Source organism: Cygnus atratus, chromosome Z (assembly GCF_013377495.2).
Source record: "Cygnus atratus isolate AKBS03 ecotype Queensland, Australia chromosome Z, CAtr_DNAZoo_HiC_assembly, whole genome shotgun sequence".
NCBI classification, from domain to species: Eukaryota; Metazoa; Chordata; class Aves; order Anseriformes; family Anatidae; genus Cygnus; species Cygnus atratus.
The window spans coordinates 9974297-9988928 of NC_066396.1; the positions used below are offsets into that span (position 1 = coordinate 9974297).

A 14632-nucleotide genomic window follows, 5' to 3' on the forward strand; every position below is an offset into this window, starting at 1 on the left:
GAAGGGGGGAGGCGGGCGGCGTGCGCGTGGGGGGGCCCGGGATGGGATGATTCATTGCGTTGTACTCATGACATCGCTGGCTGCTTCCCTGCGGCTGCCAGCCGGCACGGTGGCACTGCCTTGCCCCGACGCGACGCGTTCCCCTCGAGCTGCCTGAGCAAAACTTGGGGCTTCGCCCGGCCCCGGCGCTGCTATGCCGGCCATCCTGCTCTTCTGGAGCCGCGCGGAGAGGTACGACGCACCCCCGGCGCGGCACCCCGCCGACCGACCCCCTCAGACCACCCCCCCACCGCCCGCGGACCCCGCGTGCCCTCGGGGGTGAGGGTTTCTCCCCGAGGGTCCCTTTGATGCTCGGCCACGAAGTTTCTCCGCGGGGCTTGGGGGGGGCCGGGTGGGCGACACGCGGCGGGTTTGAGTTCCCTCGGCATGCCCCCGGTGCCCCCCACGGCGGGAGGCGTGAAGGTGACTTCTCCAGGAGGAGGTTTTTGCGCCGCCGGAGAACCAGGAGGGGAGGTCGGGGTCGCAATGGTGGGACCGCGGCTGCTGGATCCCCTCCTGCTCCGGCACGGGGAGCGGTGTCGGCACCCGGGGAAGCGGGGGCACGCACGGGGACCCCCGCGGGCCGGCGCGAAGCGGTCCGCGTTACTTTTTTCCGCCTCGTGGTGCATCAGCGCTGTCCTACTTTCCTCCCTCCTTGTGTGGCACCGCCGTGACCGGCACCGGGAGCGAGCGATTAATTGCCGGGGACACCGGGCTCCTCGTTACCGCCGCTTCTGTGGGGTTGGGGGGAGCTGCTCCGGGGCCGTTTGGTAACGGGGGCTGGGGGTGGGCCCCCATGCAGCAGCGGGCTGGGGAGCGGGGAGGGTGCCTGAGCCGGCAGCAGAAAGAAATGCTTTAATTTCGGGAGCCCGTGCCCACCCGGCGCCTCTCGGCTCAGGAAGCGCGGCGAGAAGGCCACTGAGAGGAAAAACCGCTGCCTGTCAAGCGACCTCGCGGACGGGCTCCTGCGGGCTCCAAAGCCCCCAGAGGACGGCTCGCTGGCACCCCCCGTCCCCGCTTCCCCTCATCTGGGGCTGAGGTCGGAGCCGCGTCCCCGCCGGGCTGAGGAGCCGGCGCGGTGTCTAAAATACAGGTCGAGCCTTCAGAGGCGACCGCTTGGACTCTGAATGTCTTTGTGAAGTTTCGTGAGTGGGTCTCACCCCCGCGTCTCGTGCCTGTGTGCTCGCGGCCGAGGATAATTAGTGCCCCGCGGTGCCCAGCTCGTCACCTGCCCGCCACCGTACGGTGCGGGGCGGAAAACCTCGCGGGACCGCTGGGCGGCGTGGGCTCGTTGCCTTACGTGACTGCAGAGCGGAGGGATTATGTCAAAGTGATTGCTAGTCAGCCGGCTCGCCGATCCAGAGGTTGCATGGTCCTGATGTCCTGATGTGCGGGGGCTGGAACAAAGGGTTCTTCTCTCCTCTCTTTTTTTTTTTTTTTTTTATAAAATTATTTATTTATTATTTTTTAAGGGGGGAACGGGGCTGGGCGCGTCGCCAGCGCAGCCGCCAGCTGGGAGGTGCCGGTGCCTGCGGTTTGTCTGATGCAGCCCCTTTATTCCTAAGGTGTTCAGGGAAGGGAATGCAGGTGCCTGACCCGCCTCGAAGCCCCCCCTTGCTCAGCAGCTCCTTTCCCCCCCCGCTCCCGAGAGGGTTAAATGGGAAGGCAGAGCAGGATGATTGAGCGGCAGGGGGGGGGAGAGAGGAGCTGTGGCGAGGCGCAGCTGATCCCGTGGAAGGTGGGAGGGAGGCTGCGCGGGGACAGAGTCGTGTTTTAACCACCGCACATGTGAGCGTCGCCTCCGGAGCGTGGCTTAACCCGACGGGTCACCCGACGTGGGGCGTGGGGACGGCAGCGCCAGGTGACGGGGCTGGGAGACGTGGGAACCGGTGAGATTTCGTGTCCCGGGGCAGGAACGGGACGCGGCTGGTCCAGCCCGCGTGCCACGGCGCCGAGCATCCCCCTGCAGGCGTCCCCCGCACCCCCCCCCCCCCCAAAGACCTTTCGAGGGTAAGACCTTGGGTGGGTGTGGGGTGGGTGTGGGGGGAGTTGACGGTTTGGGGACTTTTATAGGAATTGCTGCAGGGATTCGGGGGGGGTCCTCTGGCGGCACCGTTGTGGGGTGAAATCCGTGGTTGCGAGCCTCCGTGCTTTGGTCTGTGTGGTCGGGGTGTGAAAAGGGGTTGAATTCAGCGCTGCCTTGTTTGACCTTGCCTGGAGGAGGCTTTTTTTTTTCCCCCGGGATCAGGCAGAAAAGGGTCTCTTGTCCCTCAGGAGGAGCCAGGTCCCTGGTCCGGTCCGTGCCCCGGTGCCCAGCAGGTTGCCACCTGTCAGCACTCACGGCGCGGCTGACCTTGACCGCGATGCTGGTTCCCTCGCCTTGCCTTCCCACGGGAGGCTGTGTTAATGGCTTGTTTTACGGCATGGTGAAAAAAAGACATTTCGGGCCACCGTCCGGTGCCGGCTGGGGACCTGCTGCGTCCCCCCCTCCCCCTGTCACGGGCTCTGCTGGGAGTCATCGGAGCAGATGCAGACGGTGGTGGGCACTGGGTAGAGCATCTCGTAATGGGTGTGTGGGCTCGGCAAAGACGGCTGCTCTGTGCACAGAAGGTGGAGGGCTCCTGCTGGAGGCTGTGCTGTAGAGAAAACGTGCTGGCATTTAGAAGCCGGGAGCTGAGATGCTGTAGGATGACTCTTTACGCCCCGGAGGCCTTCCTGTGCCTCTAACACTAGCACGGCAGCACTGCCTCTCTCTTCTGCCCCTAACGCCGTGGGGCGGATGGTTTGGGCAGCTCCTGGTGTCTTGCCCCTATCCTTCAGACCTCCAAGTTCAAGGGGATGGGGCAGAAAGGGCAAAGCTGGTGGTTGGGAGCAAGGGGTCCCTCCAAGACCTCCACCGGGAGCAGCTGGTTATGGACGGAGTACGGACAGGGGGAACACCTGGTATGACCGTGCAGGAAAGAGCCTGATGCAGAAACCCATCTGCTGGAGGGGCTCAAAGGGCTGGAGCTGCCCATGTTGGTCTGTCCAGGGCAATTCAGGGTTGTTTTGGAGCAAGGGTAGGTCTGGAGCAAGCCCAGGAAAAAAAGAAAAAAACAGAGAGAGGAGAGGACGTGAGCACAAAGGCTTAGCAGAGAGCACTGAAGGTCGGAGGATCAGCTGGGGGCAAGGTCTGGAGAAGAGCACGGCAAGGAGCAGGCACCAAGCTGTGCTCGGCCAGGTGGGGCAGAGCAGGTTGGGCTTGGCAGGGAAGGAGCTCACAGTGAGAAAACTGACGGTAAGGAGACACTGGGAAGTGTGCTTGTGAGAGCCTAAGTCTTCGCTCATCTTTTGCCCCGAGCAGTTGGTCCTGCCTCCTTGAGCTGCTCTCCGAATTCCATGACTCTGCTGGGTTTGCTGCTCCAGCAGCATGCCTGTGGAGTGAATTAATTGCCCACCCTTTTCCCTTGGGTTTCGGCCACTGGTTTTCAATGCCTTAGTATAGGCATGGCTCTGTCCTAAGCCTCCCACATGATGGAGAAAGTGAATGCAGGGAGCCAGTTGCCCGTGCTGACCTCACTGCGTCGTGTCAGGCTGCGATGACATTTTACCACCTCTTAATATTTCTGGCTTACTGCAACATTTAGCTGAAGACTCTAAGGGAGTGCAAGTCAGGCTAGAAAGTGTTTTTTTTTTTTTTTTCCAGAAAAAAAAAAAGAAAGAAAGAAAAACCTCCCACCATCACAAGATGTTTCTGTCTAACGGCTTCATTCTCTCTCCGCTAAATACAAATTACAGCTCTGACATGCTGGAAGCACTTATCTCCAAGCTGAATGCCAATTGCTTTCAGGAACAAAATGTTTGAAGTTCCTTTGAGGTGAGCACGGCGGAGCATCCCTGCTGGCTCCCCGTCCTGCCGCCCCCGCCCCCCCAGCCCCTCGAGTCGCTCCTCTCCTTGCCCTGGGCTGGCGAAGCCCCAGGAGGCTGCCCAGCAGGAGGCAGGGGAGAGGAGGGGGGACGGGACGGCCGAATTTAGACCGTCACGCCTCCGAGGTCGGCCTTGCCCCTATAATAACCCAGCGCAAACGCCTCGGTGCTCCCCCGTCCAGGATGACTCTCTCCGCACCCCGGAGCTCGGCGAGGCAAAGGCAGAGCCCAGGGACATGCGGTCCTGCCGCGCTAGCGCGTCCCCCCTGCCTCTGCTCCGCGTCCTCGCGCTTGTCTCGGGCCCCTCGGGGGAAAACGTGGACTTGAGGCGGCTGTGGTGCTGCTGGCCGGTGCGATGCGGGGAGAGGCGGCTCGGCGATAAGTGTGTGCCGCTCCCATCTCCGTCCGCCCGAGCGCCGCGCTCGCCTTGCAGCCAGCTGTCCTTTCTGCTTTTCAGGAATAAGTACTCGGCACCAGGCAGCGTCGCCGTCATGGGGAAGGACTATTACAAGATTCTGGGCATCCAGTCTGGAGCCAACGAGGACGAGATCAAGAAAGCCTACCGGAAAATGGCCCTGAAGTACCACCCTGATAAGAATAAAGACCCAACGCCGAGGAGAAGTTCAAGGAGATCGCAGAGGCTTACGACGTCCTGAGCGACCCCAAGAAGCGAGCCGTGTATGACCAGTACGGGAGGAAGGTAAGGGGGGGGACCTGTTCTCCTGCTCCAAAGCAGGGCTGGCCAGGGCACGGAGACATACCAGTGGCTGTCCTGTTTGGGTCCAAGGAGGTTCATATGGGGCTCGGGGGTGTTTTTGCACCCCCAGGGCTCATGTCTGCCTCCAAATCAAGGTGACTAGGAGCAGAAGTGGGGAGAGCAAACACTCCACCGGCCCTACTTTGCCTTGCTGCCAGAAATAATGTCCCGACCCATTTCTGTGCCGCAGCAGAGCCACTTTTGCTTCTCTTCCCAGCTGGGGAGATGGCACTTGAGAGCTCCGCAGTGCTGCCTCCAAAGGGCGAGTGCTGAGCTGATGGAAGTGAAAAGGAGCTCGCCTCCTGGGCCGTGCCTGCGCGCTGCGATAATGCTTTAGCAACCCTTCACTCGGCCTAAATTTTCCAGCCCAGTAATGTCCCTTTTTCCTGGATGTCCCCCCGCAGGATCCCCGGTAGCGTGCTGGTTGGAGCGCTAGTCCCACTTTTCTCCCCGGTACAGGCTGACCTACATGAATCAAAGCTTTTCCCAATTTAAGTAATAGGTTTTTGTTTTGAAACTAAGTGGCTGCTGTTGTCTCCCGGTTGGCATGGAGGAGGAGAGCAGCTCCACCACACACAGCCTTATTAGTCGAATATGGAAGACTGCAACCCCATTTGCTGAGGGTGAGGAGAGCACTGAATAGCATCCGCATTAATCAGCCAGGGACTTGGGTGCTTAAAAGAGCAGCAGGTCTGCTATGGACAGGCTGCTTGGAGGAAGTTGCAGCCCCTCCTGTGTGCCCAGCAAGCGGGTGCATCCTCTCTGGGGACACCGGCAGGAACACACAGCGGTCAGAGATCCCGTTATCAGCTCTGTCCTGCTCCCAGCAGGCACGGGGAGGGCTCTCTGCCATTCAGAGCTGAACAGGTCTTAGGGGGTACAGAGTCCTGCCCTGGCCTGATGAAGTTATACTCGCTCCTGAAAGATGCTGGGGAACAAGAAATATCAGAAACTTATAGGAGAAACTGAAGGAGCTCCTGGAAGAAGCGGTCAGAGGTGCCAAGTGCTGTCAGCAGTCAGGCTGCTGGGTGTGAAAGCTCAGACAGACCTGGGGGAACTCCCTCATGGTTTATCTGAGCAAAACTACAGAGCTGGGCAAAGCTTTGGAAAATCTTTGGCTGGCAGGACACGCTCTGCCTATACGAGTTGCTTAACCCGTTATTTATGTCACCGCCACGAGGGACGCACCGAGCCGCGGTGATTTGCTGCTGTTTAAAATTAGAAGCGGCTATCTCAAGCGAGAAACTAGCATTTCCTTGGAGGCACTGCCGAAACCGGACCCTGCCTCTGCAGGGGCCTCTGACTGGCGTCATGGGATTAAGGCAACTGCGTAAAGGTGAAACCTCCTGGCTGCAGGCCTGCTGGGGACGGGGGCTCTCCAGGGATGACGACGGCTAAAATAAGAGCGAGTTAAGTAGTAAGGAAAAAATAACTGCACGGGAGCAGCCCCCTCGTTGCAATGGGACGGGGAGGCTGGGCTTGAAGCGGGCCTTGCCTCTTTGTCCCTGGTTCTGGGGCTGCAGACAGGGCCAGAGCTTGGGTTGGATTGCCCGAAACAGGAAAAACAGCAGGTTTGGTTCTTCTTGAGGGGCATGGGGTTCTCTGGAGAAATTGCAGCGTTTGCCCCATGGGGCTCAAGCACCAGCAACACCAAACCTCTTCGATGCTTTAGGTGAGCTGTGCTGGTTGCCTCAGCCTCGGTCCTCTCCCATCCCACTCCATGATTTGGGAGTCACTGGGCTTTTGGCCCCCAAGCAAGGGCACGGCCTGGATTTCCTTGTGACTTGCAGCCACTCGAGTTATCCTAGAGCTCCCCAGTAAGTAGCTCTTTCCCTGCTGGCCCATAGTCACGCATCTAGCCTCTTCCTTTTGTAATCCATCCTTTTGCACAGAGGGTGCCCCATCCCTCAGGCCGGGGTAGGCCGCCTTCGCCTGCCTGGGTTTCTCCGTAATTCCAGCTGTGTGAGCAGGCGGACACAGCAGCAGTGCCCAGAGAGCCCGTGCAGAAAGTCGGGGCGCTGAGAAATGAGATGAAAGACGTGGAAAGTCTTCGTGGTAGAGGGGCAAACCCCATGAGCCCACCCCAAGCGGTGACTTCCACACCAGTCCAGCACTCCCGCAATGGGAAACCTTTCATTTTCCAGAAAGTGCTTGTTTTTCTGGAATACATGTCCTGGGGGTGGAGAGTCAGTGTTTTGAGGGTCTTTGGGGTCCCATAAACTGGGGTGGGCTCATGGGGTTTGCTTCTCCTGCCCTACAGCCCAGTCCCCATGCATGTTACGGGGTCTGCAACAGCACAGACATTCATGCAGCAGGGCAGGGGTCAAGGAACAAGAGCCACCAACTACATGAGGAGGCTGAGAGCATCAGAACAGACCCCCAGATTTGTCTGCTCTGTTTAACCCCCCTGTATCTCCAGGGCAGTTCTGCCTGGGAATGGCTGCTGGAAGGTGCAAGCCTCGAACTCTTCTGTCGGTTTGTGAATTGGGCTGCTAGAACTACAAGTGGAGGATTCCCACCCCCATGGTGGAGGCTGACCCTCAGGTCAACCCCTTTGGCCAAAGGTGCAGCGAGCTGCTTCCCTGCTGTGCCGGGGGGTGGCTGGGAGGTCTGCTGACCTCCCTGTGCTCTGCCAGCAAAAGTCCTGATGGCTGTGCAGTTGCTCACTGAGTTCAAAGCATTTTCTAACGTGCTGGACACAATGCTCCAGGGCTGCGGCTGTCAGCGCAGTACACCTTGGGTAACAGATAACTCACCCAAAATGGGTTCTGTGCAGCACAACTGGGTGCCACGGACCCGAAGCGTTGACCGTGGTAGATCAGTTGCACACGCAGCTTGGAGTGGCTGTGCAGAGCCAGCAGCTTTCTTCTGGCAGGGAGCGTTTAATGTCTCATCTTCCCCCTTCTCTTCAAGGTCTCAAGACTGGAGGTGGCTCTTCAGGTGGCTCGGGGAACACTTTCCACTACACCTTCCACGGAGACCCCCACGCCACCTTTGCGTCTTTCTTCGGAGGCTCCAACCCCTTCGATATCTTCTTCGCTAGCAGCCGCTCCCGGGTGTTCAATGGCTTTGACCAGGAAGACATGGATATCGATGACGATGATGATCCTTTCAGTGCCTTCGGCCGTTTGGCTTCAACGGCATTAATGGGGTTCACCGGCGGCACCAGGAGTCCCTGCACACGCGGAGGAAGGTCCAAGACCCACCCGTTATCCACGAGCTGAAGGTGTCCCTGGAAGAGATCTACCATGGCTCCACCAAGAGAATGAAGATCACCCGCAGAAGGCTCAACGCTGATGGCCGGACCATGCGGACTGAGGATAAGATCCTAAACATTGTCATCAAACGGGGTTGGAAGGAGGGAACCAAAATCACATTCCCCAAAGAAGGGGACGCCACGCCGGACAACATCCCTGCTGACATCGTCTTCATCCTCAAGGACAAGCCTCACTCACACTTCAAGAGGGACGGGACAAACGTGGTCTACACTGCAAACATCAGTCTTAAAGAGGTGGGTATCAGTGGAAATGCCCTGGGTGAGAGGTGGCGCTGGGCTGTGGCCAGGACAGGGCTCAGCCCTCGTCCTGTGCCGAAGAGGAAGGACCAGGTAGGGTGTGAGAGACATGAGCAAAGTCCTCTGCAGGGAGGAGACCAGCTCGTGCTCAAGTTTTGGAGAGCCGCTCAGCCTCCCTGCTGCGGGTAGGACGCGGGTACTGCAGTCCTCACTGAGCACACCGAGCTGCCTAAGCGAATGCAGGTGGTATTTACCCATTTTCTCCCTTCCCCATATGTCTTGCCCTTCTATTTTAGCGTAGGGTATTCACACGTGGAGGAAAGCCCAGGTGCTCTGTAGGAGCAAGGGAAACCCCAAGTTTGCTGACACAGGTCTGGTCCCTGCTTGTTCATGTTTTTGTCCTGGATGGTGCCAGGCACCACCCCATAAGAGAGCAGGGTCACGCACAGAAAGGCAACACCTTGTCCTTGCTGAGCGCTGCTTTAGCCCCGAATGGCTGCTTTCTTTGCTTCTGGCTTCCCTGAACAAAGGGCAAAATCTCAAAAAAATGTGCTGTGAGCAAAACCCAGCACATCCAGGCTGACAGCCCTGGAGGTCACGGTGAGACTCGCTGCACCAGAGCAGCAAACTGTGCGAAGGTGGGAGAGGAAGGGGAGCTTACCCCCAGAACAAGATGTGCCGTTTGCTGCTGCTGCTGCTGTCTAACTACTTTTTAATAAATCCCAGCTGGCAGCTGCATTTAACATTGACGTTTTTGGCAGCTGCCATTTGCTGTTCCTTTCAGACTGTAGACGCTGTCTGTCTTCTTAATGAGCTGATTTTTTTTTTTTTTGAAGACAGATTTATGTTCTTAAATACATTTAATAGAAATAAGCTCAATGGGCCAGACCTGAGGTAGGGAAACGTGAGCTCCTGAGTGTGCCAGCAAGTCAGAAGAGCTTTGCAACAGCTCTACATCCCTGCCAGGGCTGTGACCAGCTACAGTGGGGACAAGGGCAACCCTGTGGGGCAGGCAGAGCTGTGCGCTCCTGAAACTGTCATCTCAAGTTAACCTGTGAGCTTGGGAGTTGAATTTCCTTTGTGTTGTAAAGGGGATTTGAGTAAAGAGGTTTATTCCTGTGGTGGCTGGCCCTGCTGGCCCCTCCAGAAATACTTGGGAGAGGCTGCATTATTTATGGAGTCCTGCATGCCATATCTCAGATGTTTCCTTCTGTGCATTCCCGCATCTGTTAAAATTACCCCCGGGATGGCTGTCCTGATGTCTGGCCCACGTTGGTCCAGGTTGATGCTCGCCACGTGCGGAGCTGCCCCGTGAGCAGCAAGCTGAGCAGCCCGCCCGGCCCCGTGCACTGGTGCTGGGCCAGGGGAAGTGCTGGCTGCCTCCTGCCCACAGGACCCCTGTGATCTCAATCCAGCTGCCCGTAAACAGGGCATTTGCTTCACATCACGGCGGTCACAGAGAGAGACCGGTGGAAATTGCTGGTCCAGGCAAATTCCTCTGCTCTTTGAGCCGGGCTGCCTGCTCTCTGCGCTCCCTCACCGCAGACCAAATGTGTTGGGGATGCTCGGAGAGCTGCTGGCCTGGCTGCCAGCCCCAGCCTTCCGCTTGCCAGGGCAGGGCGAGCAGCGCTTTGCTGCTTTTATCTTCCATGAGAAGAAGTAGCTTAAGTGCTCTGAAGCAGGAGCAGATGCCAGGAGCTCCCCGACACCATATGCCAGCATCTCGGTACGTGGCGGAGTGAATCACAGCACAACCTCTTCATCACCTAAGCCTACAGCCATAGTCCTGAGTGCTTTCCTTGCACTGTTCATCCTTGCGAGTCTGCCTTTTTTAGCTTGAGCCTTGGTCTCCTTAGCTGCACAGCGGGGTGCCAGCGGGCATTCGGAGCCGTGATCCCACTCGTGGTCGTGCTGGAGACCCCTGGCCAGCATCTTACAGCCAAGGGGAGCAATGCTCCTGGCCATGGCCCTGCAGGGAGCATTTGGGGCACCAGAGCAGGACAGGGTGACAGGAGGGCTTGGAAACACAGCATCTGCTTCCTTACGGCCCCTTCTTGAACCTGAGCCTGCTCTCCAGACTGCTCTTCCGTAGGAACCTGTAGCACCCAGCACCCACAACCTCTAACCCATATTGTCTCTGGTGGTGATGGGTGATGCCACCTTGGTGGTCAGGCTGCCACTTCCCATCCCCATGCACCTCTGGTGCTCGCGTCCTCATCCCGCTGGGCACCGTGTCCCTTGTCTGGGACGGCTGCTGCCGCCGCAGGAGGTGTGAGAGGGCTTCCCCAAGAGACTCGTGGGCTGCAGGGACGTGTCCGTGCCTAAAATTACAGGCGCACACCACAGTGGGAGGCCGAGGGAGGGAGGAGTGACAGTGCTGCGGCAGCTGCGCTCCTGGAAGGCAGATCTTCAGGCAGCGCTGGCGGGCTTCATGGAGATGGCAGCAGCGCCTCGCGGCATCCTTTACCTGGCGTCACCTTCCTCGAAGCATCCAGGCGGCAGCATCCGACGGCCCCCCCGCTGCTGCCAGCAGAGCGGGACCCGCCGCTGACCCAGATGAAGCTCGGCGCTCGCGGCTCAGCCATCAAACCCATGCTGGTTTCATACCCGGGGATAAACCGAGCCTCTTTCCAGGATGCAGGGCAGCTCCGGGGCTGCGCTCGCCGCGCGTCGCCCTGCTACAGGCTCTCGCTCACGAGCACTGGTGTTGCTTCAACAACCAGTTTCTCAAATGCCAACCAAGTTGGGCGAGAAGGATTAAAAACAGGAACATACGGCGAAGGAGCGATCGCCTCTAATTCTTGCGTCTTGGCTCTGGGGAGGAAACACTGAGATCCTGTCTGCGCTCTCACCGCCTGCCTCTGCTCGCGTCCCTCTGCTTTTGCAGGGCAAGCACGGCGCTGAGGAGCAGCGCCCACGCCGCGAGCCTGGCAGGGGCTCTCTGCTTGGTGTTCCCAGTCCTGTCCCTTGGGCTGGGTGCAAGCATCCCAGCCACGCTTCTGCTGCCCTACTTTAGTCTCAAAAGCTCATTCTGGAAGCTGAAATAGTTGCCTGGCTTCCCTCTGGCCACGTTGTGGTGAGGACGGAGCAGGGGACAGTGTGTGAGTGGTCACCCCATGCACTCCCCAGGTGCACTGGGTTGCAGCAAAACCTTGTCCAGAGCAAAGGCAGCACATCAGTCTTCTCTTGGCTTTTCTGCTACAGGCAAAAGGACAGTTGGCTGGTCCTGTTGGCTAGAAACCTGAGGTCTAGCCGCTGTGCCTGTTCCCTTTCTGCTTCCCATTGCATGGCCAGAGATGTTTCTCTGGCACATATGTACCTTTGCAGCCCACCATGTCGCATGCTGGTGGGCACCAGCCAGCAGAAGGGCTCCAGCTTCCCTGGGAAGCTTCCCTCTAACCTGTTGGAGCTGTGACCATGCACCCCCTGCTCGCACAGAGCCAGCAATGAACCTCCTCCTGCAGCCAGAAAAAGCTCGTCTGGGAGGAGGCCCAGCACAGATGGGCTGTGCAAGGAGAGAGCAGGTTCCATCTTTCCTCTTCCCAGCTCACCTGAGCCCTAGAGCCAAGCCCAGCATGGGTGGCTCTGCGTTGGCTTCAGTGCAAAGCCCTGGCACCGCAGCAGAAGCAGCAGCCATCAGCCTCAAGCCAGGGGTCAGCGGGGAAGAAGGGCTGCTACTGCTGCTGCCTCCTGTTGCTGTGGCACTGGAGGCTTTTCCTGGGGAGGAGGCTGCAGAACATCCTCCCCCACTTCCCTTGCAGGGTGTCTTTTGGGGACAGGAGAGCCGGGACCCCCATGCCCCATCCCGAGGGGACAAGCGCTTTGCATGCAGGACAGGACCAGCCCCAGCAAATCCTCCCCTTCCAGAAGTATCGCTCCGCAGTCCTCCGTCAGCGGCAGCCTCTCTCCTTGCTGAAAGCCTGGAGACGCTGCTGCCCACGTGTACGGCAGAGCTGTCTGAGTTATTTAAGGACACAAGGATTTTCTTGCTGCATTCCCGCGTCACGTGGCTCGCTAACGCAGGGCGGCTTGCGGCTGCTGCCGGCTTCTGCAGGAGGCAGCTCCCAGCCCCGGGATGGGGATGGGGATGGGGATGGGGATGGCAGCCTGGAAAACCAGCTCCTGGCTTTGCAGTGGGGGGACGTGGCTGCATGGAGGTCCCTGCAGCAGGGACGCAGGGCATGCTGGACCCACTCTCCCCAAGCCTGTGGTTTCGGGGAACCGTCTCGTTCTTGCTTCCTTCTTGGGCCACCAAGGCATAAAAATAGCCGTGGGGCATTGGCGCAGTGCAGTAACCCAACCCTTCGCCTGAGCAGGGCCTGGAGGTGGGGAGCAGCCCCACGGGGCCCCAGCTTCCAGGAAAGCGCGGTGCCGTGCCCCGTGCCGGCGTAACCTTCGGGAGGCTTTGGCCGGGGCAGAGGGGGCACAGGCTGTGCTATAGATAACCCCCGGGCTCCGAAGGGTGACAGCTGATGAACCGCAGAGGCATCTGATGAGCTCAGCTGGGTTTTTGGCTGCCCCCCCCCCCCCCCCCCCCCCCCCCCCGTCAGGCTCCCAGATTGGGTAGCGAGGGGCTAAATTTGGGCTGCCCTGTTGCTGCGAGCTGCCGGGCGCTCGCTGGCGGCATCCGCTGGGAGGAGCAGGGGATGGGGAAGGGGGATCCTGCCTCCTGGGGGGCTTCTGTCCCACGGCGCTGGGGATGGGGAGCGGGGCGGGGGGGGGGGGGGGGGTCTCTCGGTGCACCCGTGGGTGCTATGGGGCTGGCAGCCCGGCTGATAGTGTCTCCCTCCTTCTCCCCGCAGGCCCTGTGCGGCTGCACCGTGAACATTCCCACCATCGACGGGAGGGTGATCCCGCTGCCCTGCAACGACATCATCAAGCCAGGCACAGTGAAGAGACTGCGCGGGGAAGGGCTGCCCTTTCCCAAGGCCCCCAACCAGCGAGGAGACTTGATCGTGGAGTTCAAAATCCGCTTCCCAGACAGAATAGCTCCCCAGACGAGACAGATCCTCAAGCAGCACCTCCCGTGCTCCTAGAGCCCCGGGGACTCTTCTCCAAGCAGCAATACTCCAAACGCACGTGCCACAGCATCCGGCCCACACGGAGCAGAGGTGCCAGAGCACTTTCAAATGCAAAAAAAACACTTTCCTTCCCCAAAAATCCCATCCATCCCTCCCACCCCTTCCCCTCTCAGCCTGTTTTCTACTCCAGCGGCGGGGGAATGGTGAGCGCAGGCTCCTGCCCTTGCAGCTCTCCTCACTGCCAGCCTTTTTTTCGTTTTGTTTTGTTTTTCTAGAGGTCCAGCTTTGCTGCCTTGCACAAGCGAGCGGCACGGGCTGTTTGCCCGGGAGGTGCATCACTTTGTGTTTTTTGTGTCACCTGCTTTTCAAGCCAACCCTCTGACTAGAGGATGGGCTCATAGGGGATTAAGCGCAATGTAAATAGGACTTCACAGGATCTCACATCCCACCGTGTTAGTTTTCTCCTCCCCTCTTTGATACTTGCTGCTGTTCGGGGTCCCGGCCATACCGAGGTGCCAAGGAAACTCCTGAGCGCGTACGGCCAAGGGACCGCTCCTGCGCGCGGTGGCCACTGTAGCCGGACCGTTTCTAACCAGGGACCACGGTACCTAGTCCTACTGCGGTCCACTCTCCTGTGCCAAGACCACCACCGAGCATCACCTGTGCCAATCAACGGAGCTCAAAGCACTTGGGGATGGTCCCTTCCAGCCTCCTGCCCCCGCTGTCCCCCGTGCCTGCTGCCAGCCGGGGGGACGGGGGAGCCCAGGGTGGGAGCTTTCTTGTTCAGATGTGTTGAGTTTGCATTGCTGCTTTTTTTTATACATATATTTAGCTTGTTAGGTAAACTCCATAAGGGTTTGCTCTGCCCGTTTTGGGTTTCCTGGAGTGGTTCACCCCAGCTTTTGGGGAGCAGCTCAGCCATACCAACATCATGCCTGTGAGAACATAGTATGTGTGTAGCACAAGTCTGGGTGCAAAAGCAGAGCCAAGCGTCAGCAGAGCTGTGGTTTTGACAAGCGTTTGAGTTCAACCTTAGGGATTTTATTAGGAAGAGTAAGGCACGTGTATATATTTTTCTACAGGGACGTTTAATTCAGGAGGTATTTCTGGGTGTTATGGTGGAGCTGGAAGGAGCATGAGGCAATCTGCTTGGTGGTTTTGTTTTTAAATGCTGTATTTTTTTAAAAACTTTGGATTTCCATCAGGAGAATTTTTATATTTCTTACCTTTCTCGGCCAACTCTGCCTCTTGCCAGTTTTTCCCAGGAGGGGTCCTGCGGAACAGCCGACCTGGCTCTGTATGGCTCCTGCACCACCTCAGCTCCGCATCTCCAGCCCGACCAGCACCGAGAAAGCCAAAACACGCCCCCCCGCCCCCCCGCCCTGGCATCCTTTT

At 58.8% G+C, this 14632-nt stretch overlaps 1 protein-coding gene across 1 annotated transcript; it reads left to right on the plus strand.

The window, feature by feature from the left end:
• Positions 1–91: 91 nt before the first annotated feature.
• Positions 92–14504, plus strand: DNAJB5 (DnaJ heat shock protein family (Hsp40) member B5). Its single transcript, XM_050716266.1, is given in 7 exon segments — positions 92–231; positions 4403–4545; positions 4548–4645; position 5325; positions 7616–7825; positions 7828–8213; positions 13019–14504. Coding segments are annotated over 7 exon segments (1110 nt in total). The 5' UTR covers positions 92–193; the 3' UTR covers positions 13253–14504.
• Positions 14505–14632: the final 128 nt, after the last annotated feature.